The sequence below is a fragment of the Mustelus asterias genome, chromosome 24 (genome assembly GCF_964213995.1).
Source record: "Mustelus asterias chromosome 24, sMusAst1.hap1.1, whole genome shotgun sequence".
Classification (NCBI taxonomy): domain Eukaryota; kingdom Metazoa; phylum Chordata; class Chondrichthyes; order Carcharhiniformes; family Triakidae; genus Mustelus; species Mustelus asterias.
The window spans coordinates 58,567,965-58,594,272 of record NC_135824.1 but is presented as its reverse complement, the minus strand read 5'-3'; the positions used below and the strand labels follow the sequence as shown (position 1 = coordinate 58,594,272).

Below are 26,308 nucleotides of genomic sequence, written 5' to 3'. Positions count from 1 at the left end.
CACCTCAAGAAGGAGAAATGTGCTTTTCAAGACACTGAGGTAGCCTTAGGATAATGTATAGATGCACAAGGATTACACCCCATGGAAGCTAAGGTCAGAGCAACAAAGGAGGCACCGGCCCCCAGAAACACATCTTGAGCTCAAGTCATTCTTAGGAATGATGAATTATTATGAGCAGTTATCTATTTTTCCTTTTGGGAGAGAAAAAGAAAAGGCACTCAAAGCTGATTTAAAAAATGTAAAGCTTTAATCTGCATGTATCCATTTTTTTAATTACACTGTCATATTTTACCCCTTACTCCTAAAGAAACTGAACCAACATTATGTCCACTTAATCATTCTCACATTCTTACTTCAAACACAGAAGGTTTTTTTTAAATCATGTGGCACATTGATTTATGAGCTTGCCGACATCTGTTGCCGTATGTGCAAAATGTTTAACTCACAAAAATATGTGAACGAACAGGAACCCAGGTCAGCCCAAAGCTTTGAAAGGCTGCTGGCCTCAGACCTTCAGGTTAGACCCTGATCTGTGGCCAATTTCTGTTAAGTGAACACCCTGCGGGGGAACAGAGCGATGAAAAATGTCAACACAGGCCAGTCCCTCGGTGCAATCTTTCTGTTTGCAAACTGTTTGCCTGAAGGAATCAACCTGTGCCAAAACCGTACACTTGTCACATGCCCCAAAAGCGAGAAAAGCAGCCTTCTTAACTTCTTTGCCTGCCTTTCTCTCCCCTTTAAGATTATTTTCTTTTAACAGCTTTTGAGCCAAGAGAGTTCCTAACAAGTCACTGTACTTCAAGACAATTCACTGTGTGGGATGCCTCGGTGTGTTTCTGAGGTGACGAGTTGCTACATAAATGACAGCTCTTTCATTCTCTTCCACGACAGCAAGTGAAAGTAAAAGAGCCATAGAGATAGGGCTATCCCAGCATTCGTAGTGATAGTGAGAACCTCCAGTGAAAGTATAGGCCCAACAGAGGACTTTTCCAACCAGTATGGATGCTAGAATAGCTCTACTTTCCCCTTATGCTGTCACTCTCCAAATGAAAGAGAAATGCCAAGAATTACCAGAATGATCAAAACACAGATGGGAGAGTGATACATGGCTGGAGAGATTCAAGATCATGGTCTGATAGTGCACGAGTCTACTGGCAGTGCGTCCTACATTAAATGAGTTTGTACAATCCTAATGAATTTCTTACCGGCTCCCAAATAATCTGTATGGATGTGAGATGTGGCCAACTGTGAGAGGGGGAGGGTGTGTGTATGTGTTTGTAAGGGTGTGGGGTAAGTATGTATGGTTCTGTGCAAGGGATACTTTTTGGCATCGGTTGTGTGTATGAACCTGGAGGTCCCAAAGCACAATTACTTGCACTAGATTGGATATGTAGCAGTAAGTGGAACAAAAAGTCACAGGTGTGGACCCTTCTCCCTCTGAAGTTCCTTCCAAACCGTACTTTAGCAAAACTCCCATTTTGTGCTGAAATGTGACAGGACAAAACACAAATATTTGCAAACGACCTTTCTACTGATACTAAGCAGTGCTGTCCAGCGAAACTGTAGAAGCAAATAAACTCTAAACACTGAAGCAATACCAAACAAGGACAATATACAACTTAACAGATGTTGCTTCAGTCGTGCAAAATGGAGGTTAACAGCAGACAGCTAAGATTTACTAATAAAAAAAAGATCCATTACTTCCGGCAACAATGAAGCAATAGGTCAAAAACTGATCTTCACCCTGACGATCTTGATCTTCAATACACTGCTTTGGTGGTGTCTCCACGATATAATCACAGCCAATCCACTCCTCCTTGTGAGATGACCATCACTACTCGGTAGGTGACAATGATATTGGCCCAGTCATTATACCAGACTATTTACAATATATATTCTTATTGTAGTTGAGAAACTCGGTAACAGGTAAGATTGGGAAGGCGGCTTGCAATATTTAAAAAAGTAAAGTCAGGCTCCAGTCCATTGATTTAATAGTATAGACTTCTGGATTACTAATCCAGTAACATAACCTCTATACTATGATATACTTATCCCCCGTATCCCAGCACTAACATCCTTCATCTTGATGAATCATGAAGATAGAGTCATTAAAACATTGGCCTACTTCTGCTTTTGGTGAACCCCAAGCATCCCTTCAGCTCATGGAGTGAAATGGATTTGCTGCCATTAAGGTCGCAGTATTCTATGAACTTCCTCGTGCACTTTTTCGGCTTGGCGTTCTTCCTCAGGTAAACCTTAAAAGGCCTCAGCTCTTTCTCGGAGATCTCATTGTTGAAGTCCTTGTCCAATCTCCCAAAATACCAGCGAATGGCACGATCTTCCAACAGAAAACTAGTCGATCCTTCAGAGACTCTACAGAGAAACAGAAAAGACATGTACAATGGCATAAAAAGCAGCCTGTCCTAGATTTGATTTCTGCAGAGTAAGAACTCGATCTTAAATAAGGATTGACCGCAATTGTTTCTGGGTCAAAGCCACAAAACTTCCTACCCGATCTTTTTATGGGAATACCTTCAGAACATGGACTGCAGTAGTTCATGGATGGCACGTTGGCACAGTGGTTAGCACTGCTGCCTCACAGCTCCAGAGACCTGGGTTTGACTCCTGGCTTGGGTAACTGTCTGTGCGGAGTTTGCGCGTTCTCCCCGTGTCTGCGTGGGTTTCCTCTGGGTGCTCCGGTCTCCTCCCACGGTCCGAAAGACGTGCTGGTTAGGGTGCATTGGCCATGCTAAATTCTCCCTCAGTGTACCCGAACAGGCGCCGGAGTGTGGCAACTAGGGAATTTTCACAGTAACTTCATTGCAGTGTTAATGTAAGCCTACTTGTGACACTAATAATACAAATACAAGAAGGCTCGTCACCACTTTCTGAAGAGTAACTAAGAATGGCAATAAATGCTGGCCTCACCAATGGTGCCCATGTTGGTAGAATTAATTAAATAAAAGCATGTTCTTAAATCAAGCTTGAATATTGATCCCAAACCTAGGTAACCATTGCAATATCTCTCATCTCCTATCTTATTCTTTTCAACTTTAACCGATCTTCCAAATTTCTCAACTTTAAAACAAAAAAATCACACAAAATATGCGAGCAAGAAATGTCGATGTGAATTGGACTCCAGAGTAATAAAAATGAGAAGAGGTGAGATGTCAAAAGTATACACAATATAGAGCAACAACTAACTTTAACACTAAAATACAGAATTAGAGCAACTGCACAGGACGTGACGACAGATGATCGCTGCCATTTGTCCTACATATTGAAACCTATAAAAATACAACAAACTAGAGGTCCCGGGTATTTTTAATCTAGTCTTGCTGAATTTGGTGAAAACAGTTAAGATATGCTCATTATCTCCTGAGGGAATCCTCAGGAGATAATGAGCATATCTTAACTGTTTTAGGATATTATAGGTTAATTATACCTATATAGTACTGTATAAAAGAGATTCTGTTGTATTATCTCATTGACTTGATATAATAGAGTATTATCTAGATGTGTTCGGTGTCTCCTACTCCTCAAACTTGTATTAGGGATAAAGGAGGTATGACAATAGCCCATAACAGCTCCAGATAAGGGCAGTAGGAACATATGAATTAGGAGCAGGCCATTTGGGCCCTTGAACCTACTCCGCCATTCACTAAGATCATGGCTGATCTGCTTGTGGCCTCAACGCCACTTTCCTGCCTACCCTCAATATCCTTTGACTCTCTTGTTAGCCAAGAAACTCTAGCCTCAGTATTGTGTCTATGGGCGCCGCACTTTAGCAAGAATGTGAAGGCATTAGAGAGGGTGCAGAATGGTCCCGAGGATGAAGAACTTCAGTTATGAAGGTAGATTGGAGAAGTTAGGACTTAGAGAAAAGAAGGTTAAGAGGAGATTTGATAGAGGTATACAAAATCATGAGTGGGCCGCACAGAGTGGATAGGGAGAAAGAATCGAGCATAAAAGCGCACAGATTTTAAATTATTAGATTAAAAAAAGGTGATACCAGGAGAAGCATTTTTATACAATGAGTGGTTAGCATTTGGAATGCACTGCCTGAGAATGTGGTAGAGTCAAGTTCAGTCAAATAGAACAAGACTGTTATCTGAAAATGCAATTAGTGGGCCCGGAGGTTTCAGTCCCAGGCGTGCGAATTCATTAAAAATAGACTAAAATGACGTTCTGCATATGTAATGCAGATCCGCACCTATTTCTGGAGCCTGGAATCCGATGCTGGGAGATGCGCTTGGGTCCGGACGCCCAGGGCGGATTGCGCTAATCCGGCCCCGCTGAAATCTCCCATCCCGCTGCACTAAAAAAACCAGCGCAGTGGGATAGGAGAGTCGCCCCCTATATGTTTCAACACGATTGCCTCTTATTCTTCTAAACTCCACTGCATACAGGCCCCACCTTTCCTTGTGAAATAACCCCCTCATCCCAGGAATCAGTCAAGTGTACCTTTTCTGAACAGCTTCTAATGCAGTTGTGTCCTTTATCAAATAGGGAAACCAAAACTGTACCCAATACTGTAGATGTGAGGCAGGATTTTCTGATCTTGTCCATGGCCACAGCACTGCAAGTGAGAACGGAAAGTTTGGCGTTGCAGCCAAAACTCCATTCACTTTCAGCAGCACTGGAGAATCCCAGCCACGAACAAGGATGGAGATAACAAAGCATCTCTACTTTTATATCCTATTCCTCTTGCAATAAACACCAACATTCTATTTACCTTCAGAATCACTCCCTGTATCTGCAAACTAACATTATGTCATTCATACATCCCTTTGAACCCAGTTCTGCAATCTCTCTCCATTTAGATAATTTTGTATTCTTTCAGCCAAAGTGGACAAGTTCATATTTTCCCAAATTATACTCCCATCTGCCAATTTTTTACTCACTCAGTTAACCTATCCATATCCCTTTGCAGACTCCTTGGGTGGGATTTGCTGGCCGCGCTCGTCCCAAAACTGGAAACTCCCACCCGAGGTTAACGGACTTTTGTACGTTCCGCACCCCCACCTATCCCCGCCCGCTATGATTCCCTGTGACAAGCAGGGCAGCAAAACTACCCCCCCCCCCCCCTTATGTCTTCATTAAACTTACTTTCCTACTTATCTTTGTGTCATCAGCAAATTTAGCAATTATATATTTGATCCCTTCATCCAAGTCATTGATATGGTTGTAAATAGTTGAGGCCCAAACACTGATCCCAATAGCACTTATTACATCTTGCCAATCTGAAAATGATGCATTTATGCGTTCTATACGTTTCCTGTTAGCTAAGCTATACTCTATCCATGCTAATATGTTACCCCCTACAGTATTGATGTGGCACCTTGTCAAATGCAATGCATTCTGGAAATCTAAGTATAGCACATCCATAGATTCACTTTATCCATGTTATTGGAACCATAGAATCCCGACAGTGCAGAAAGAGGCCATTCAGCCCGTCGAGTTCGGCACCAACTCTCTGGAAAATCATCCCACCCCAGCCCTCCTATCCCCTCTGCTCTTTCCTGTAATCCTGCACATTTACCATGGCTAATCCACCTAACCTGCACATCTTTGGGGGACACAAAGGGGCAATTTACCAAGGCGAATCCACCTAACCTGCACATCTTTGGACACTAAGGGGCAATTTAGCATGGCCAATCTACCTAACATTCACACCTTTGGACACCAAGAGGCAACTTAGCATGGCCAATCCACCTAACCTGCACATCTTTGGACTTCCTCAAAGAATATAATAAATTATTCAAACACAATTTCCCTTTCACAAAACCATATAGGCTCTGCCTGATTTCACTGAAAATTTCTAGGTGTCCTGCTACAATTCCTTAATAAAAGATTCCATTGTTTTCCTTATGACAGATGTTAGGCTAACTAGCCTGTAGTTTCCTGCTTACTGTCTCCTTCCTTTTTTGAATAGAGGAGTTACATTCACTGAGCGGTATTTTCCGACCACGCTCGACCTAAAACTGGAAAATCCCACTCGAGGTCAACAGACCTTTGCATGGTCCACCCCTCATCCAGTACGATTCCCTTGGCGGCTGGGACGGAAAATTTCCCCCCACTATGTTTCAATCTGATGGGATCCTTCCAGAATCTAAGGAATGTTTGAAAACGGAAACCACTGCATCTACTATCTCAGCAGCCACTTCTTTTAAAACCCCAGTCCATCAGGATCTGGAGACTTGTCAACTTTAAATTCTAATAATTTTCATAGAATCCCTACAGTGCAGAAGGAGGCCATTTAGCCCATCGAGTCTGCACTAACCACAATCCCACTGAGGCCCTTTTCCTGTAACCCCACATATTTACCCTGCTAATCCCCTGATACTAGTGTCAATTTAGCATGGCAAATCAACCTAACCTGCACACCTTTGGACTGTGGGAGGAAACTGGAGCACCCGGAGGAAACCCACGCAGACACGGGGAGAATGTGCAAACTCCAAACAGACAGTGACCCAAGGCCGGGATTGAAAGCGGATTCATGGCACTGTGAGGCAGCAGTGCTAACCACTGTGCCACCGTGTCACCCTCTCAGTACTCTTTCCCTGGTGACTGCAGTTGTTTTAAGTTCTTCCCTCCCTTTCACTTCTTGATTCACAATTATTTCTCGAATTTTATTTGTATCCTCTACATGACAGTATCCGATGTAAATGTATGCAGCACACTTGGTGAAGTTACAGCGGCTGAACAGGAGCAGTTGTAAGGAAGTTCCCAACCAAATAAATGACCAGAGAAAGAGCAGAAATATCTCACCGGTATAGTTGCTTGTCTGGAATATTCCATCAGATCTCACCAAAGTTTGAAATGTCAGGACTGAGGAATGAAGAATTTTTCCCACCTTTCGGCTAAAAAATCATTTTCAGAGTAGATCACCCAGCCACTAGCCCAAGGGTGCAAGAAATTACTCCAACCTGTGTCAGCGTCAAGCATTTCCAGATCAAATATGTGTTAGATGCAAAACTCTGCACTGTTCCCAACAATGCACTTCAAACATAATCCTTTTGCCTCGAGCAACCAACAAGCAGTGTGGCATTTCCACTTCCTACACTAGGCATTCTTATGCCAAGTATGAATGAAATTCCCAACTTGGTGCCAGTTTGATTTGATTTATAATTGTCACGTGTATTAGTATGCAATGAAAAGTATTGTTTCTTGCACGCTATACAAAGCATACGGTACATAGAGAAGGAAAGGAGAGAGTGCAGAATGTAGTGTTACAGTCATAGCTAGGGTGTAGAGAAAGATCAACTTAATGCAAGGTAGGTTCATTCGAAAGTCTGATGGCAGCAGGGAAGAAGCTGTTCTTGAGTCGGTTGGTACGTGACCTCAGACTTTTGTAGCTTTTTCCCGACGGAAGAAGGTGGAAGAGAGAATGTCCGGGGTGCGTGGGCTCCTTGATTATGCTGGCTGCTTTACCAAGGCAGCGGGAAGTTTCCTGAATTAGGGGGATGTTTTGCATTGTGAAAGCATACCCAATAGAAAGTAGGGTAGACTGCCCAAACTCATTTCACACAGAACCCCAATAATTAGAGAGGAACACTGAATCTCATTAGTCACAGCAAAATCTAGTTGCAGTTGATGGATCATGAGACCTATTACTGTAGCATCCATTCCAATAACATTTATTGAACAGCAGTAAAGAAGGAAGTGTGCAATCCAGGTTGCTGTGTAAAATATCAGGATTTCATAGAAGCTATATGCCTTTTCCCTTTAAGTCTTAACCAGTTATACCATACCTTCTCCATGTCAGATGGTAACCAGATTGGTCCATGTCCATGATGAGGGACTTCAATAATCCTGTCACAAATTCGGTCTTCTTTCCACCTGGACAACCTGAAACATAATAAAGATTAGCAAGTCATTGCAAAGTGCATTTGGACTCTATCCCACTACCTATAGGCAGAAGCAGTAGGCCATTTGAACAAAGTGAGATCCCACAACAGCAAATGAAATGAATAGCTAGTTGCTGCCTTTGTTTGTGTTGATGGAGGTAATGAATGTTGACCAAGAGCCTAGGAGAACTTAGTATTCTTCAGAAAAGAAGCACGAGAACTCTTGCATCAACCTGAACTAGGAATCCAGTTTAACATCTCAACTGAGACTCAGTATGAACATACGGGTTAGGGGCAATGGCTGCTCCACCATTCAATAGGATCATGGTCAATCTGACTATAAACTTGTGCCTAGCCCAGATAGCTTTTTACCCGTGATTTATCAAGAGTCTATCCACCTCTGCAGCACGGTGGCACAGTGGTTAGCACTGCTGCCTCATAGTGCCAGGGACCCGGGTTCGATTCCACATCGGGCCACTGTCTGTGTGGAGTTTGCACGTTCTCCCCGTGTCTGCGTGGGTTTCCTCCGGGTGCTCCGGTTCCCTCCCACAGTTCGAAAGATGTGCTGGTTAGGCGCATTGGCCATGCTAAATTCTCCCTCAGTGTACCCGAACAGGCGCCGGAGTGTGGCGACTGGGGGATTTTCACAGTAACTTCATTGCAGTGTTAATGTAAGCCAACTTGTGACACAAACTTTATAAACTTTAAAACCTCTGCGTTGAAAACATTTAAAGGCTCTGCTTCCACTGCCTTTCGAGGAAGGGGCTCCAAAGAGTCACTACCTTCCAAGAGAAAAAAATATCACGGCGAGCGTGGCCGGAAAATCCCGCCTGGTGAATGTAACCCCTCTACTCAAGAAAGGAAGGAGACAGGAAACTACAGGCTAGTTAGCCGAACATCTGTCATAAGGAAAATGGTGGAATCTTTTATCAGCCCTGTTTTAAGTGAGTGATCGATCTTTTTGGGGAAAAACAACATCCTTCCTATAATATCAAGCTAGATTAGCAGCTCAAATCCTGGAGTGGAACATGGACCCACAACCTGATGAAAATGATGTCACACTGTCTATCATCTAATGCCTAGTTTTCTTTCTTAGTTATTCTCTCATCAATTTCTAAGATACTCACCTTGGAGTTTCCTGTCTCTGAAGAGAGGACCCATCTCAGAGATCTTTGACCTTGCACTGTTGCCACAGTCAGGTGTCTGGTTACTGCAGAGAATAGTTAGAATAAGTTAAAATCCTCTAACTTGACTGTTCAATTCAAGGATTTCAGGCTTTGATTTGATTTATTATTGTCACGGCATACAGTGAAAAATATTGTTTCTTGTGTGCCATATAGACAAAGCATACCATTCATAGAGTACATAGGGGAGAAGGAAAGGAGAGGGTGCAGAATGTGGTGTTACAGTCATAGCTCGGGTGTAGAGAAAGATCAACTTAATGCGAGGTAGGTCCATTCAAAAGACTGACGGCAGCAGCAGGGAAGCAGCTGTTCTCGAGTCGGTTAGAACATAGAACATAGAACATAGAACATTACAGCGCAGAACAGGCCCTTCGGCCCACGATGTTGCACCGACCAGTTAAAAAAAAACTGTGACCCTCCAACCTAAATCTGGTACGTGTCCTCAGATTTCCGTATCTTTTTCCCGACGGGAGAAGGTGTAAGAAAGAATGTCTGGGGTTCAAGGGGGTCCTTGATTATGCCGGCTGCTTTTCTGAAGCAACGGGAAGTGTAGACGGAGTCAATGGATGGGAGGCTGGTTTGCGTGATGGATTGGGCTACATTTACAACCCTTTGTAGTTTCTCTTTTTTAATTCATTTGTGGATCATGCGCGTCGCTGGCTGGCCAGCATTTATTGCCCATCCCTCATTGCCCAAGAGCAGTTGAGAGTCAAACACATTGCTGTGTCTCTGGAGTCACATGTAGGCCAGACCAGGTAAGGACGGCAGATTTCCTTCCCTAAAGGACATTAGTGAACCAGATGGGTTTTTCCAACAATCGACAATGGTTTCATGGTCATCAGTAGGTTCTTAATTCCAGACTTTTTTTTATTGAATTCTAATCCCACCATCTGTCGTGGCGGGATTCAAACCCGGCTATCCAGAACATTACCTGTGTTTTCTGGATTAATAGTTTAGCGATAATACCACTCGGCCATCACCTCCCCCTCTTGCTGTCCTGGTCAGAGCAGGAGTCATACCAAGCTGTGATACATCCAGAAAGGATGCTTTCTATGGTGCATCTGTAAAAATTGGTGAGAATTGTAGCGGTCATGCTGAATTTCCTTAGCCTCCTGAGAAAGTAGAGGTGTTGGTGGGCTTTCTTAACTGTAGCATCAGTGTGCAGAGACCAAGACAGTTAGTGATCAAATGATAAAATTTGGTGATCAAATGGTAAAATTTGACACTGAACTACATAATGAGATAATTAGGATATGTAACCAAGGAGGTTGGTTTTAAAAGTGTCTTAAAAGGCGAGATTTATGTACTCACTAGGTATCACACCAAGGCCTGCCATATTGAGTGTGGACCTTTTCGCTTGGATGAGAAACTTAATTTCACATATCACCCAACATAATTCACTCTCCTGGGCACAAATTAATGAACTGCAATATTTGCAAAGTTGCTCTGTTCTCAATTGTTTATTTCTGCAACTGTTTCCCTCACGTCAGATACAGTTTTCTGACTGATCGGGAGGATAATCTTCTACCCAAGGTTGATCTTTGATCAGCAATTAGAAAGAGCAGGCTAGGTGTGCAACCTGATCTCTTCCTCTTGTGATGTATTCCTCCCACTGCCATATTCTAACCAATCCTTGACGTGCTGCCAGTCTCAACATGGCAATTGCCGATTCAAACTTGCTCTGGCCAGTCAATCTAGTGCCGTACTCACCGTGCAGTTGTGCCTTGGATCGGGTGTCCTGAATCAACTCGAACACACCAGCAGTATCCAGTGGCTTGGTGACACTGCACCTGTTTGTATAATCCGCTTGTGGTACACTGTGGAACAAAGGCTCCCTCATACTGATGCTGTTTGGCTTCTTCAATGGCAGATCGGCGTTCCTGCTCACACGAAACCGGCTGGTCTAACGAGGGAAGAAAAGGTATACAGTTCCAAATTACACTGGAGACCAATGAGGAACGGAAGCCTACTCCCACCTATCATCAGTTAAAGTTTATTTATTGGTCACAAGTAAGGTTTACATTAACACTGCAATGAAGTTACTGTGAAAATCCCCGAGTCGCCACACTCCGGCGCCTGTTCGGGTCAATGTACCTAACCAGCACGTCTTCGGACTGTGGGAGGAAACCAGAGGAAACCCACGCAGACACGGGAAGAAAGTGCAGACTCCACACAGACAGTGACCCAAACCGGGAATCGAACCCGGGTCCCTGGCACTGTGAGGTGGCAGTGCTAACCACTGTGCCACCACCGTGCCACGCCACTGTGGCACCATATTGGCCTGGATAACAACAGTCACTGCACTTCAAAGAACTAAACTATTCTTTCAAAAAACTATTTGTTTAACGTGCCTTTAGTTAGCTCCTCTGTCAAAATCCGATGTTCCTCATGCGCTCCCACCCCTCATTGCCTTGGGAAGTATCACTATTTTAATGGCAGTATGTAAAGATCCTGTCATCAGAAGGAAGGGCTGCTAATCACTGGACTCACTTACCTAGCTTGGCACTGCGGTTTGACTTTGCATCTCTACTGAATAGAAACAATAGGGCTGGATACGTAAGTTCTACAGAAAGAAAAATATTAAAACAGGATGAGGCTTCTATATCTCTTGTTAACTATTTCCCATAAATATTAGAACACTGATCAAGTATCACTTCTCTTAATTAAATGAACTGGCCTTGAAATGTTCACTGCCATCCAATGTTTCACCAAGCTGCATGGACCCAGTTACAATACCCAATCTTTGCTTAATGAACTGATCCCAGTTGTGGGTGAAGCTATTGTCTGTAGTAGGCCTGACCACAATAGGGGAGAAAAGCCTCTTACTATACTCCTTATACACCTATGACTGTGTGGCCAAATTTCCCTCCAACTCAATTTTCAACTTTGCTAATGACACCACCGTTGCGGGTCGGATCTCAATCAATGAAGAGACAGAGTACAGGAATGAGATAGAGAATCCGGTGAACTGGTGTGACGACAATAATCTCTCCCTCAATGTCAACAAAACAAAGGAGATTGTCATCGACTTCAGGAAGCGTAGTGAAGGACACGCCCCTGTCTACATCAATGGGGACTAAGTAGAAATAGTCGAGAGCTTCAAGTTTTTAGGTGCCCAGATCACCAACAACCTGTCCTGGTCCCTCTCATGCGGACACTATAGTTAAGAAAGCCCGCCAACGCCTCTACTTTCTCAGAAGACTAAGGAAATTTGGCATGTCAGCTACAAATCTCACCAAATTCTATGCACCATAGAAAGCATTCTCTCTGGTTGTATCACAGCTTGGTATGGTTCCTGCTCTGTCCAAGACCGCAAGGAACTACAAAAGGTCGTGGATGAAGCCCAGTCCATCACGCAAACCAACCTCCCATCCATTGACTCTGTCTACACTTCCCGCTGCCCCGGCAAAGTAGCCAGCATAAATAAGGACACCACGCACCCCGGACATTCTCCCACCTTCCTACATCAGGGAAAAGCGACAAAAGTCTGAGGACACACACCAACCAACTCAAGAACAGCTTCTTCCTTGCTGCCATCAGGCTTTTGAATGGTCCTACCTCGCATTACGTTGATCTTTCGCTACACCGTAGCTATGACAGTAACACTATATTCTTCACCCTCTCCTTTCCTTCTCTATGAACGGTATGCTTTGTCTGTAGAGCATGTATCATCCCACCCAGGCCCCATCCCTGTAACCTCATGCATTTACCCTAGCTAGTCCCCCTGACACTAAGGTGCAATTTAGCACGGCCATTCCACCTAACCTGCACGGCTTTGGACTGTGGGAGGAAACCAGAGCACCCGGAGGAAACCCACACAGACACGGGGAGAACGTGCAAACTCCACACAGATGGTGACCCAAGCTGGGAATTGAACCCGGGTCCCTGGCACTGTGAGGCAGCAGTGCTATCCACTGTGCCACCGTGCCACCCCAAAAACTTCTCCAAAAGGATGTCTAACCTCAGGCAATGCTGTTCAATGAACATATCTAAAAGAATACTATACCTTTCCAAAGGGGTGTCCTAGCTATCCACATGAATTCAAGTTCAGACCTTTTTATCTGGTGTACTCCACACTCTCTGATTGGCCTACCAAAATCACACTTCACTGGAGGCAACTGATGATTTAAATGGCCAGCTACCTCCATGAACTGCATTTGCAGAAACCCCGGCCTTACTCCAGTCCTGCCCCTGTGAAAATAGGAAATGCTGCGTTCGAGGGGTGCAGCTTAGAATTTCTGGCCATTTCTGGGATTTTCACCACGACTGCATCATAGTAAAAAGGCTGGGCCAGCTCTTCTCAGAGAGGGGCGGCACGGTAGCACAGTGGTTAGCACTGCTGCTTCACAGCTCCTGGGACCTGGGTTCGATTTCCGGCTTGGGTCACTGTCTGTGTGGAGTTTGCACATTCTCCTCGTGTCTGCGTGGGTTTCCTCCGGGTGCTCAAGTTTCCTCCCACAGTCCAAAGATGTGTGGGTTAGGTTGATTGGCCATGCTAAAATTGCCCCTTAGTGTCCTGGGATGCGTAGATTAGAGGGATTAGCGAGTTAAATATGTAGGGATATGGGAGTAGGGCCTGGGTGGGATTGTTGTCGGTGCAGACTCGATGGGCCGAATGGCCTCTTTCTGTACTGTAGGGGTTTCTATGATTTCTATGAGTTGTTAGTTTGTGGAATTCTCTCCCAAGAGAGCAGTGGAGGCACATGAAAGTTAATTCAAGGCTGGGTTAGATAGGTCTTTGATAGATGAGGGAATCAACAGCTACGGGGTGTGGGGGGGGGGGGGGGGGTTAGTTGGGGAGCAGACAAGAAAGTGGAGTTGAGACCGCAATCAGATCAGCCACGATCTTGTTTGGATAGTGGAGCAGGCTCGAATGGGCTACTCCTACTCCAAAGCCTTATGTATTCAGGAGTAGCCTAGCAAGGCACTTAGTTGTATTAAATGGCATATGGACAACAAGGAAGACATGATGTGGAGATGCCGGCGTTGGACTGGGGTAAGCACAGTAAGAAGTCTCACAACACCAGGTTAAAGTCCAACATGTTTATTTGGTAGCAAATACCATAAGCTTTCGGAGCTTGCTGCTCCTTCGTCAGATGGAGTGGTTATCTGTTCTCCAACAGTGCACGGACACAGAAATCAAGTTACAGAATACTTATTAGAATGCAAATTCCTACAGCCAGCCAGGTCTTAAAAGGTACAGATAATGTGGTTGGAGGGAACATTAAACACAGGTTAAAGAGATGTGTATTGTCTCCAGACAGAACAGCTGGTGAGATTATGCAAGACCAGGGGCAAGCTGTGGGGGTTACTGATAATGTGACATAAATCCAACATCCCGGTTTAGGCCGTCCTCATGTGTGCGGAACTTGGCTATCAGGAAGGCTAACAAGGAAGAGACAGTGCTTTGCCGGTGACACTCACACCTTGAGAATGATCAGTCACTTTCTGTTTGGGTGCCCACCAAGAAATCGCCAAACCTCACCTGGATTTTTGGAGATCAGAAGTGCGTCTTTGTGCCTGTCTTCAGCAGGCCTCTGCTTGTGACGATCCAGTGCTTCACCTGCAATAAACTTTCAACTTAAGAAAGCTTTCTTTGTTTAAATTTGTAACAAACCTCAATTGCAATTAAAGCAGCCTCCCTGCTAAAGAGATGCAGCTGAGATGATGACAGAGCAATAAGTGGTGCGTACCTTTACCTGTGTTGCGAATCAGGGTTCTTGTGGTAGGCCGAAGCTTCATTCCTTGTTCTGGGATTAGATAAGAAAAAAATCGAAAAGACACTATTATTGAGGTTAGTATTATCTATTCTTCCCACTCTCTTGGATGGATAGCCAGAAGGAAAGAATAGCCTTGAAAAGACAGATTGGAAGAATGGAAAGGGGCTTGTATAGTTTTGGTTCTGATGTGGCATTATCATCTTTCCCCCGTGTTCCTCTCCTGAAGCACCACTTACTAAAAACCTCTATACAGACTCATTACACTCAGTCCCTCAGTAATACAGTTCAATGATTCAACTATGCCACACTATTGCCACCATCCAAGATGGGGATCATTACTGTTGGAGGAGAATACTTTTCCATTTCAGAAATATCAGTCCTCAGTATCAAGTACACATATATGTAGGAGTTAAGTTTCCACTATGTGGCTCTAATAATGTACCTGAGCCCTCATACCAGAGCCCCCTCACTCCACTTACTTACATTTCCAAAACCAGCATTAACATTCAAGGCCAAGCGCTGGCAAGTGAGATTAGGAGGGCGGGTCAGGGCATTTCATGCGTCGGTGCAGACTCGATGGCCCGAAGGGCCTCTTCTGCACTGTAGTATTCTGTGATTAATATGACTCCTTTAATTAGTGCCACAGATTTATTACAGCAAAGAAGGAGGCCATTCAGCCTGTCATGTCTGTGCCAGCTCTCCAAATGAGCAATTCACCTAGTGCCATTCCGCCACCTTCTCCCCATAAGCCTGGACATTCTTCCTTTTCAGACATTAACCCAATTCCCTCATGAATGTTTTGATTGAGTGTGCCTCCACCATACTTGCAAGCAGCACATTCCAGATCTTAATCACTCGCTGCATGAAAAAGTTTCTCCTCATGTCTCCATCGTTTCTTTTGCAAATTACCTTCAATCTGTGCCCCCTTGTTATCAATCCTTTGCTAGGGTGCCAGATCAGAACCCCCAGGTATATTATGAAGCCAGACTGGACCCCAACAGTTTTTCTATTTTAGCATAAATGTCAGAATAGGATGTTTCGCTCCAGATGTGATTCTACTGACAAATTAGGGAGCTTTTATCAAAACAACTTTATGTGACACAGTTTAACAATAACAAATGAATTAGCTTAACCTTTAACAATTGAATAATACTTAAAATGAAAGGAAACAATTCTAAGTTCTAACTTAGACAGTTCCAATCAAGCAATATTTCTCTTACTCGTTTAAACATTCCCAGGCATACTTGTATTAATCTTTGTTAAAAGCTTTGAGTAAACTTCTGGAGAGAGTTAGAGAGATAGCCTCTTCTTTCTATCAACTCCAGGCAACAACTGCTCTTTGTTTAAAATGAAAATGGAACAGATTCTCTGCTACAAGCCTAGCTCCTCCCATTTACCTTCGATTACTTGAAATTAAAAAAAAAACACCCCATTAAGCCTTCTAGTAAATAAAAACTTGCATGGCAAAAATGAGTAATTAGTCTGCTTTCTCAGCATCTGCTGCATTCCTTCCCAGACAAACTGACTTGTCTAAAAAAACACTGCCACTTAAACATAAAATATATTAATAGCACAGTATCATCACATCTTCCATCACTGCAAACAGCTTTTCCCTATCTGTCCAGTCCCCTCATGAGTTTAAATATCTCAAATCTCCTTTCAACCTTATGTTCTCCGAGGAAAAAGTTCTCCTATCTATCCGCTTAACTGAAGTTCCTCATTCCTGGAATCATTCTCATGAAACCATTCGACACTCTCTCCAATGTCTTCACATCTGTCCTAAAGTGTAGCACCCAAAACTGGATGCAATTACTCCAAGAGAGGCCATATAAAACATAAGGCAAAAACAGTTTTTATATAAGTTTAAAAACCTCTTGCATTCTATGCCCCTATTAACAAAGCCTGGGATGGTGTATGCTTTATTAACCGCTTCCTCACCTTCAATGACTTATGTACATATACTGCCAGAACCCTCTGCTTCTGCACCCCTTTATTTGATACTGTCTATCCTCTATTTTATATTGGCCAGAATTCTCTATTTTCAGTGTTTTTTTTTAATTTCAAGTAATCGGCAGTGGCAGTGTTTTTTTAGACAAGTCAGTTTCTCTGGCCATCCGCACCTCGCTATCGTCAGCAAAGACAGAGAATTTGGCGCTCTGCCAAATCTCCATTCCCCGCAGCAGGACGGGAGAATCCCAGCCGCGGGTGAAGTCGGAGAATCCGGCCCATTGTAGCTTTGTTCTTCCTACCAAAATGAAGCACATCACACTTCATTGCATTGAATTTTATCTGGCATTTATTCCACAATATATCTATATCCTTATGAAGTTCTACACTATCATAGAATCCTACAGTGCAGAAGGAGGCCCATCGAGTCTGTACCAACCACAATCCCACCCAGGCCCTATTCCCATAACCCTATATATTTACCCTAGCTAGTCTCCCTGACACTAAAGGACAATTTAGCATGGCCAATCCACCTAACCTGCACATCTGTGGCAGGAAACCGGAGGAGACAGACATGGGGAGAATGCAAACTCCACACAGACAGTCACCCAAGGCCAGAATTGAACCCGGGTCCCTGGTGCTGTGAGGCAGCATTGCTAACCACTGTGCCGCCCTCATAAGTTTCCTATAATCCACAAATTTTGAAATTATGCCATGTGTACCAAGGTCTAGGTTATTAGCATATATCAGAAATAGCAAGGGTTCCAAAATCGACCAGGAAAACTCCACTACAAATCTCCACCTGTAAAACATCCATTAACGCTCTGTTTTCTGCCACTCAGGCAATTTTTAAATTTATGTTGTTACTGTCTCTCTCGTTCCATGAACTATAGGTTTGCTCACAAGTCTGTGTGGCATTGTATCAAATGCCTTTTGGAAGGCCAAGTACACCACATCAACAGCATTGCCCTCATCAACTCTCTCTGTTACCTTTCAAAAAAACTCCAGCGAGTATGTTAAACATGATATATGTCCTTGACAAATTCATGCTGGCTTTCCTTAATTAACCCCCTTCACCCAAATTAATTTTTGTCTCGAATTATTGTTCCTGGAATCTTCCCCCACCACCAAAATTAAACGACTGGCCCGTAATTGCTGGGCTTATCTTTACATCCTTTGTTGCACAAGGGTGTAACGTTTGCAATTCTCCAGTCTTCTGGCGTTTAAGCAAGAATGGAAAATTACTGCAAGTGCCTCTGCAATTTGCACTCTCATTTCCCTCAGTATCTTTGGGCGCATCTCACCCGGCCCTGGTCTCTTACCAACTTTAAGTACAGACAACCTATCCAATACCTCCTACTTATCCGTATAAAATCTTTCAAGTGTCTGAATTGCCTCCTTTTCCACCATGATCTGCACAGCATTTTCTTTCCTTGGTGAAGACAGATGTAAAGTATTAATTTAATACCACAGCCTTGCCCCTTACCTCCATGCATAAATCCCCTTTCTGGTCCATAATCGACCCCACTCCTTTTACTATTGAGATGCCTATAGAGAAATTTAGGATTCCATTTTATGTTAGCAGCCTGTCTCTTTTCACAGGGGGGAGTTTTCCTGCCCGTCCGCCATGGGAATTGTAGCGAGCAGGGGACGGACCATGCCAAGGTCTGTTGATCTCGGGCGGGAATTTCCGGTTTTGGGGCGAGCACGGCCGGAAAATCCCACCCAAAGTCTCTCTTCCTTCTCTTATTTGCTGTCTCACTTCCTCTCTGAAACTCTCGCATCGTGGGCAGTTTCGTGCTGTGGCTCAGGCACTCTGGGAACTGCTCAATTCATTTCCTGCAGGGCCCAAACACTTCACAGAGAGATGAGAGCTTCATCCCATCGTTTTGAGCTCCTTTGGAATCCAGGTACCTGAGGTACAAGGGCAGTGAATTATATTATATTGTGGTCCCTAACCATGTCAGCCTGTTCAGACAAGGGTGAAGTGCAGAGCTGCACCAGAATCAAACAAGATGGCCAAAAGCTTTTAACTTACCCATCCTGCTGGGGTCACGACCCCGTTGAGGTGTTTTCTCCTTTGTAGAATCTGGAAATAAAAGATTGGGATAAATTATCTATTTTTCACTGCTCACCATACTGAGAGTTCCTGGAATGGGCTCTATCAGAAGAGCTATTAAAGCGACATTCCTCCATTGACATCGACATGACCTAGAAGAATCGCTTCATGGGAATCTTCGGATTGGGGGAGGGGGTTGTCACTCAAATTAAAAATGTTTTCTTAATTTTAAACAAACAAGAAATTTTACACCTTGAGATTTAAGTCACTTTCTAGATTGGGAGGGTGACAAGTCAATGGTTCATGTGATGTCAACATGAGCAGTTTGACTCTGCACCACTGGGACTCATGAATGGTGGGTGGATTGATGTTTGATACCAAACTGGACCATCACCCAGCTGGGGAGTGTGATGTATAAACCGGTATGCAGTGAGTATTCCCAATCTCCAACATAGTGTGTGCGCTGACAGATCCTGCAGCTAATCATCATTAAATCAACTCTGACAAATGGTCATCCTGACTCCAAACATTGGCTCTATTCTCTCTCCACAGACGCTGTCTGACCTGCTGAGAATTTCCAGCAATTTCTGTTTTTGTTTCAGATTTCAGTATCTGCATTTTGCTTTTAACCATTAAATGGCTCTCCACTGACATGCTGCTGATCGTTTTGATTTATTACTGTCACATGTATTAGTCCACAGTGAAAAATATTGTTTCTTGCGCGCTATACAGACAAAGCATACCGTTCATATAGGAGACAGTGCAGAATGTAATGTTATAGCTAGGGTGTAGAGAAAGCTCAACTTAATGCGAGGTAGGTCCATTCAAAAGTCTGATGACAGCAGGGAAGAAGCTGTTCTTGAGTCGGCCAGTATGTGACCTCAGACTTTGGTATCTTTTTCCCGAAGGAAGAAGGTGGAAGAGAGAATGTCCGGGGTGCGTGGGATCCTTGATTATGCTGGCAGGTTTTCCGAGGCAGCAGGAAGTGTAGACGGAGTCAATTGATGGGAGGTTGGTTTGCGTGATGGACTGGGCTACATTCACAACCTTTTGTAGTTTCTTGCGGTCTTAGGTAGAGCCTCAGACCCTGATATCAGCTGGAGAGTCATTTTCTTTTTTGCTGTAAAGTTACTCAAGAGAGGAAAGCATATTTTCCACAGTGAACAGACACTGACGCTGGAATTCTACCGCCACGGGAATTGAAGCGGGCAAGGGCGGACAATGGGAAGGTCCGTTGACCTCGGGTGGGATTTTCCGGTCTCGGGTCGAGTGAGACCATAAAATCCCGCCCTGACTCTCCCTGGTTTTCCCCGGGCTCAGTGGGTAGTACTCTCTTTGAAATCAGACAGTTCCATGTTCAAGCTCCAGTCTAGAAACTTGAGCACAAACTCAGTACAGTTCTGAGGGAATGCTACACTGAGAAGTGCTATGAGACTTTAAACTAAGACCTCACTTCTCAGATGGATGTAAAAGATACCATACTGAAGATCAGGGGGAGCTTTCCACAGTGTCCTGACCATATTTATCACTCATCACTAAAATTCTTTACACATTATTCGGTTGCTGTTTTTGGCACTTTGCTGAGTGTAAGTTGGCTGCCCAGGCCCAGTTTCCTACATTACAACAGAGACTTCAAAAGTATTTCAGCTTTGGGATGTTCAGACGTCCAGGAAAGGTGCTTAATGAGTGCAAGTCTTTTTTCTTTCAACAAATTTTAAAAATCCTTTCAGCATTTTTAATGAAAATAATAAATGGCATTTGGTGATGTTGCTCAGGGTAGTGGTGTCGAGCTTCTAATTGATCTGTTTCTTTAATAATAGAATCCCTACAGTGCAGAAGGAGGCCATTTGGCCCATCGAGTTTCTACCGACAACAATCCCACCCAGGCCCTATACCTTAACCCCACAAACTTACCCTGCTAGTCCCCTTGACACTAAGGGGCAAGCTAGCATGTCCAATCCACCTAACCCGCACATCTTTGGACTGTGGGACGAAACCAGAGCACTTGGAGGAAACCCAGGCACACACAGGGAGAATGTGCAGACTCCACACAGACAGGTACGCAAGCCAGGAATCGAACCCGGGTCCCTGGCGCTGTGAGGCAGCAGTGCTGACCACTGTGCCACCGTGCCGCCCCTATTAAGGTATACTTTATGTGGGGAAGTGACCTTAATAGTTTCTAAATGGAGTCTATGTTGGACATTTAGCTGGATAAATTGTTACCTATTACTACTCCCCTCAGCTTTCTGTCCAGGCAAGCTCAAGGCGAGAAACAATTGACCAGAAATGACTGGCTTTCCTTTTACGTTAAGATGGTATAAAAGAACAATAACCAGCACAAAGTGTGGCGGCTGGAATGTGAGGTTGATGCAAGGTGAATTGCAAATTAAGCATGTTAACCCCAGTATCCAAATCCCTGAAAACATTGCAATAATTCACAAAATATATCTCAACATTTTACAATGCACAGTAAGTATCTCATGTACCAAGCTAAGTGTGTTTGTTTCTGCAATTATATTTTACAATAAACAAAATGTGGAAGATTTATTTTGGCTTCCAAGAACTCTCAATGCCCATAAAGGATTAATCGGCAATTACCAAGTTTACAAAGTTAAACAGCTTTGTGTGTCTAGTACCTGAACAGGTCGGAGTCCGGTTGTGGACTGAAGATCCACCAATTGGTTTGCCCTCGGGTGTGACACACCAGCAATAGCCCGTCAACTTATGACACTGAACCTGTTGAAGCAAAGAGAAGGAAGCGGTTGAGGCAGGGACATTGACAACATTTAAAAGGCATTTGGACAGATACATGGATAGGAAAGGTTTAGAGGGATATGGACCAAATGGAGGCAAATGAGGTTAGATTAGATGGGCATTTTGGTCGACATGGACCAGTTTGGGCCGAAGGGCCTGTCTCTGTGCGTAGATTCTATGATTCTATGAAAAGGGAAATTATTGTAAGATTTAATCTGTGCGTGTGCCTGTGGTGCATGTGCAGGTATGTAGCAAAATGCTTTTTATTTAAAGATAGTGTATGGACATTCCAAAGGTCACCATCAATCTGTCAAGACTCTTGTTCTAATTTTTAATCGAAAATCCGGGCTCCTAGCAAACCTCTTCAGCCAGATGACTCAGACTACATCTTCCACTCTAGATTACTGATGGTACCCCACTTCTCTACTCCGTTGCAAGGGGCTGGCCTTTCAGTTACTCGCTCCTCTTTAGCATTTGAGAACTTTCTTCCAAAAGTCATTGGCCCTATCACTTTCTTCCCTTTAGATGAAGGGGCTCTTATCTTGGTTCAGTGGTAACACTCGAGGGATAGTTCTTATGATTCTTATTTCAGAGATGTGGAGAAATTACTTCTCTCAAAGAGTTGAGAGTCTGTGGGATGCACTTCCCCAGAGTGTGATGGATGCTGGGACATTGTGTAAATTTAAGAAAGAAGTGGACAGATTTTTAATTAGTAAGGGTTTGGAGGGTTAGGGCAGATGGGCAGGAAAGTGAAGTTGAGGCCTAGATGAGATCAGCCATGATCGTATTCAATGGCGAAGAAGTAGGTTCAAGGGGTTGAATGGCCTACTCCTGCTCTTAGTTCTTATGATTCTTATATGGATGAAAGGCAAGTAAATAGAGGTACTGAACAGCTATGATCTAATGGAATGGTGGGATAGGCTTGAGCAGCTGAATTGTCTATTGCTCTTCCTATGCTTCTATATTCCTCCTGCCAATTAAGAGAGTTTGATGCTAAGTTAATGAAGATTAGTGAAGACATGAACAATCACAGCTCTGAAGTCACATGTAGGCCAGACCAGGTAAGGATGGCAGATTTCCTTCCCTAAAGGACATTAGTGAACCAGATGGGTTTTTCCAACAACCAACAATGGTTTCATGGCCATCAGTAGATTCATAATTCCAGATATTTTAAAATAAATTCAAATTCCACCATCTGCCATGGCGGGATTCGAACCCAGGTCCTCAGAGCATTAGCTGAGTTTCTGGATTAATAGTCTAGCGATAATATCACTAGGCCATCGCCTCCCATAGCTTTCCTCTAAAGCTACAAATGCATTTGTCCTTCTCCTGGCTTCCAGGATCATATGAGCTCGTACTGGAACTCCTTCAGTTTGCTCCACCCCTACTACAAGATGTAGTAAGTCAAGCTTGGCATCACGTATTCATCATTTCTTGATTTATCTTGCCCAGTTCCTTATTGTTTTCAAATTTCAGGTTGTCCTGCACTCCTGGCTTTGGTACTTCACTCTGACTTCTCAGTTAAAAAAAATGAGACAGCACCGACAGTGAGAAAATCGTCAATTGATGCTGTACGTTACCAAGTCTTACATCATTGCACAGCTTGTGTGTGCAATAAATCAACTCATGTCGATTGGATGAGTTCATCGGCTAAAGGCTTAATTAATTCTAGGCCTCAATGTCATTGTTTGGTCACAGGCTAATAATTCTTTCTCTACAGTTACCAAGCATTAGCCATCCAGTCACATTCAGAGCAGAAGTCCATCCGAGTACTTTTCAGCCAGCATTCCACCTCTGTTGCCAAAGCATTCAAAAAATATCGTATGTAGGTCACAGAAGAAAAAAATGACTTCAAGCTGTCCAGGACATTTATAAATTCTCAGTCAGACAGGAAGAACAATATCAACTGACAACTCAATGTTCATTTTTATAAAATTGTCCAAATCATTTTTTTTTTTACTGGTCCTCTGGTGAAATCATCCCACTTTTTTTTTACATTACTCCCCCTCCTCTCCGTCTAATGGTTGCGAATATAACTCAGTAGTTTCATTTTCATTTGGTCAAATTAGGCTGTTCTCATTCACTTCTCCAGTGGCACAATTGTCACCGAATGTCAGAGCTGTCTGTGATACTTTTCCTGCAAGACAAACTGAGTCATTGAATTCTGACTGTTCCAATTACTATGCACATATATGGCGTGGCGCGGAGGCACAGTGGTTAGCACTGCTGCCTCACAGCACCAGGGACCCAGATTCAATTCCCAGCTCGGGTCACTGACTGTGCTGAGTCTGAACGTTGTCTGCGAGGGTTTCCTCCGGGTGCTCCAGTTTCTTTCCACAGTCCAAAAGACCTGCTGGTTAGGGTACATTGGCCGTGCTAAATTCTCCCTCAATGTACCCAAACAGGTGCCGGAGTATGGTGACTAAGGAATTTTCACAGTAACTTCATTGTAGTGTTAATGTAAGCCTTACTTGTGACACTAATAAATAAACTTTAAACTTAATTATTTTTAATTCATTCTGCCAATGTTTGCGTTGCTAGCAAAGGTGGCATTTATTGCTTTCCCTAATTGCCCTTGAGAAGGTGGCAGTATGTCTTTATTTGAATCGCCCATGTGAAGCAGTGTAATTAGGTAGGGAGTTCCAGGATTTTTGACACAGTAACAATAAACAAACAGCGATATACCTCCAAGGGTGTGTGTGACTTGGAGAAGATCTTAGAGGTGTTGGTGTTCTCATGCAACTGCTGCCTTTACCCTAAGTGGTAGAGGCAACAGGTTTGGGAGGTGAGGAAGCCATGGTGAGTTGCTGCATTGCATCCTGTAGAATGTGCACAGTGCAGCCATGGTGCATTGTTAGTGGAGGAAGTGACAGTTAAAGTGATGGATGAACTATCAATTAAGCAGACAGTGTCCTGGATGGTGTTGGCTTCTTGAGTGTTGTTGTAGCTGCATCCATTCAAACAAGTGGAAAATGTTCCATCACACTCCTGACTTGTGCCTTTCAAGGTGATAGTGTCGGAGCAGCACAGTGCTTAGCACTGCGGCCTCACAGCGCCAGGGACCTGGGTGACTGTACGGAGTCCGCATGTTCTCTCCGTGTCTGCGTGGGTTTCCTCCAGGTGCTCCGGTTTCCTCCCACAGTTCAAAAGATGTGCTGTTTAGGGTGCATTGGCCGTGCTAAATTCTCCCTCAGTGTTACCCAAACAGGCGCCGGAGTGTGGCGACTAGGGTATTTTCACAGTAACTTCATTGCAGTGTTAATGTAAGCCTACTTGTGACACTAATAAATAAACTTCAAACTTTAAACACAGCTTTCTAAGAGTGTAATTATATAAAATGAGATTAGTTCTTCCATCCTCGTCAGTGTCAGTGGCTGGCTCACCGCATATGCAGCGGCGGGGCCTATAAATCCTGGCCGCTGTGCCACATGAAATTCAAACAAATAACCGAAACATAAAATATTTGTCACTAGTAATTGCTTTCCCAAATGCTGAAAATTGGTCTAGTTCACCAGTTATGGAACTAGTCAGAAGATCCTTGGCTAGGTGGTAGCAGGAACATTCTTACCCAAGTCACAAAATTGTGACCTCAGAACATCTTGTTCTGGTGGGACATTACTTATCTGTGTAGTAACTTGCAAATTCTCCTCACTTTCCCCATCTCCCCATACTCCAGCTGGTTTTTTTACAAATGATCTTAAATCTGTGTCCCCTGATTATTAACTCACCTGCCTGTGACAGTGATGTCCTCTACCTGCTCTAGCAAAGCTCTTGATACTTTTAAATGCCTCTATTAAATCTCCTCGTTGCCTTCTCTGAGGAGAATAACCTCACACACATCTCTTTAACCTGTGCTTAATGCTCCCTCCACCCACACTGTCTGTATCTTTAAGATCTGGTTGGCTGTAGGGATTCGCATTCTAATCAGTATTCTGTAACTTGATTTTGTGTCTCTGTGCCCTGTCTGAGAGCACATTTCCACTCCATCTGACGAAGGAGCAGCGCTCCGAAAGCTAATGGTATTTGCTACCAAATAAACCTGTTGGACTTTAACCTGGTGTTGTTAAAACTCTTACTGTGTTCACCCCAGTCCAACGCCGGCATCTCCACATCGAGAATAACCTCTCCAGACATCTATATAAAAGTCCTTATTTAGACTTGCCACAAATAGCATCAGTGCTGTGGCACTTTAATGCTATGATCATTGGTAAACCTCTGATCCAACTTGATCTGAGGGGTGAGTGGTCCCTAATTGGATTCCACTAAGGACTGCCATCCCACCCTAATGGCTTATTAATAATTATAGATTGAAATGCTAATAACATTTCTCAGTTAAACAAAAAAGTATTTATTATAGTCCAAAGATGTGCAGGTTAGGTGCATTGGCCATGCTAAATTGCCCCTTAGTGTCCCGGGATGCGAGCGTAGGGTAGAGGGATTATCAGGGTAAATAGTGGGGTTACGGGAATAGGGCCTAGGTGGGATTGTTGTTGGTGCAGACTCGATGGGCCTAATGGCCTCCTTCTGCACTGTAAGGATTCTATGATTCTATTTAGGGGAGGCAGCAGCCTTGTGGTATTGTCACTGGACTAGTAATCCAGAAACCCAGGGTAATGCTCTGGGGACCTGGGTTCGAATCCGGCCACGGCAGATGGTGAAATTTGAATTCCATTAAAAAATCTGGAATTAAAAGTCTAATGATGACCATGAAACCATTGTCGATTGTTGGAAAAACCCATCTGGTTCACCAATGTCCTTTAGGGAAGGAAATCTGCTGTCCTTACCCGGTCTGGC

General features: G+C 43.7%; 1 protein-coding gene across 1 annotated transcript in view; it reads right to left on the bottom strand.

Moving 5' to 3' along the window:
• Positions 1-226: 226 nt before the first annotated feature.
• The window catches only part of LOC144511447 (SPARC-related modular calcium-binding protein 1-like), a 73,513-nt gene continuing 47,431 nt past the window's right edge, over positions 227-26,308 (bottom strand). The window contains exons 4-12 of the mRNA XM_078241810.1: positions 21,397-21,496; positions 18,740-18,790; positions 14,728-14,784; positions 14,520-14,597; positions 11,529-11,597; positions 10,745-10,937; positions 8,978-9,060; positions 7,755-7,851; positions 227-2,373 (exon numbers count right to left, since the gene is read on the bottom strand). Coding sequence (XP_078097936.1) covers positions 2,109-2,373; positions 7,755-7,851; positions 8,978-9,060; positions 10,745-10,937; positions 11,529-11,597; positions 14,520-14,597; positions 14,728-14,784; positions 18,740-18,790; positions 21,397-21,496 — 993 coding nt within the window. The 3' untranslated portion in view covers positions 227-2,108. The remainder of the gene's footprint in view (positions 2,374-7,754; positions 7,852-8,977; positions 9,061-10,744; positions 10,938-11,528; positions 11,598-14,519; positions 14,598-14,727; positions 14,785-18,739; positions 18,791-21,396; positions 21,497-26,308) is intronic.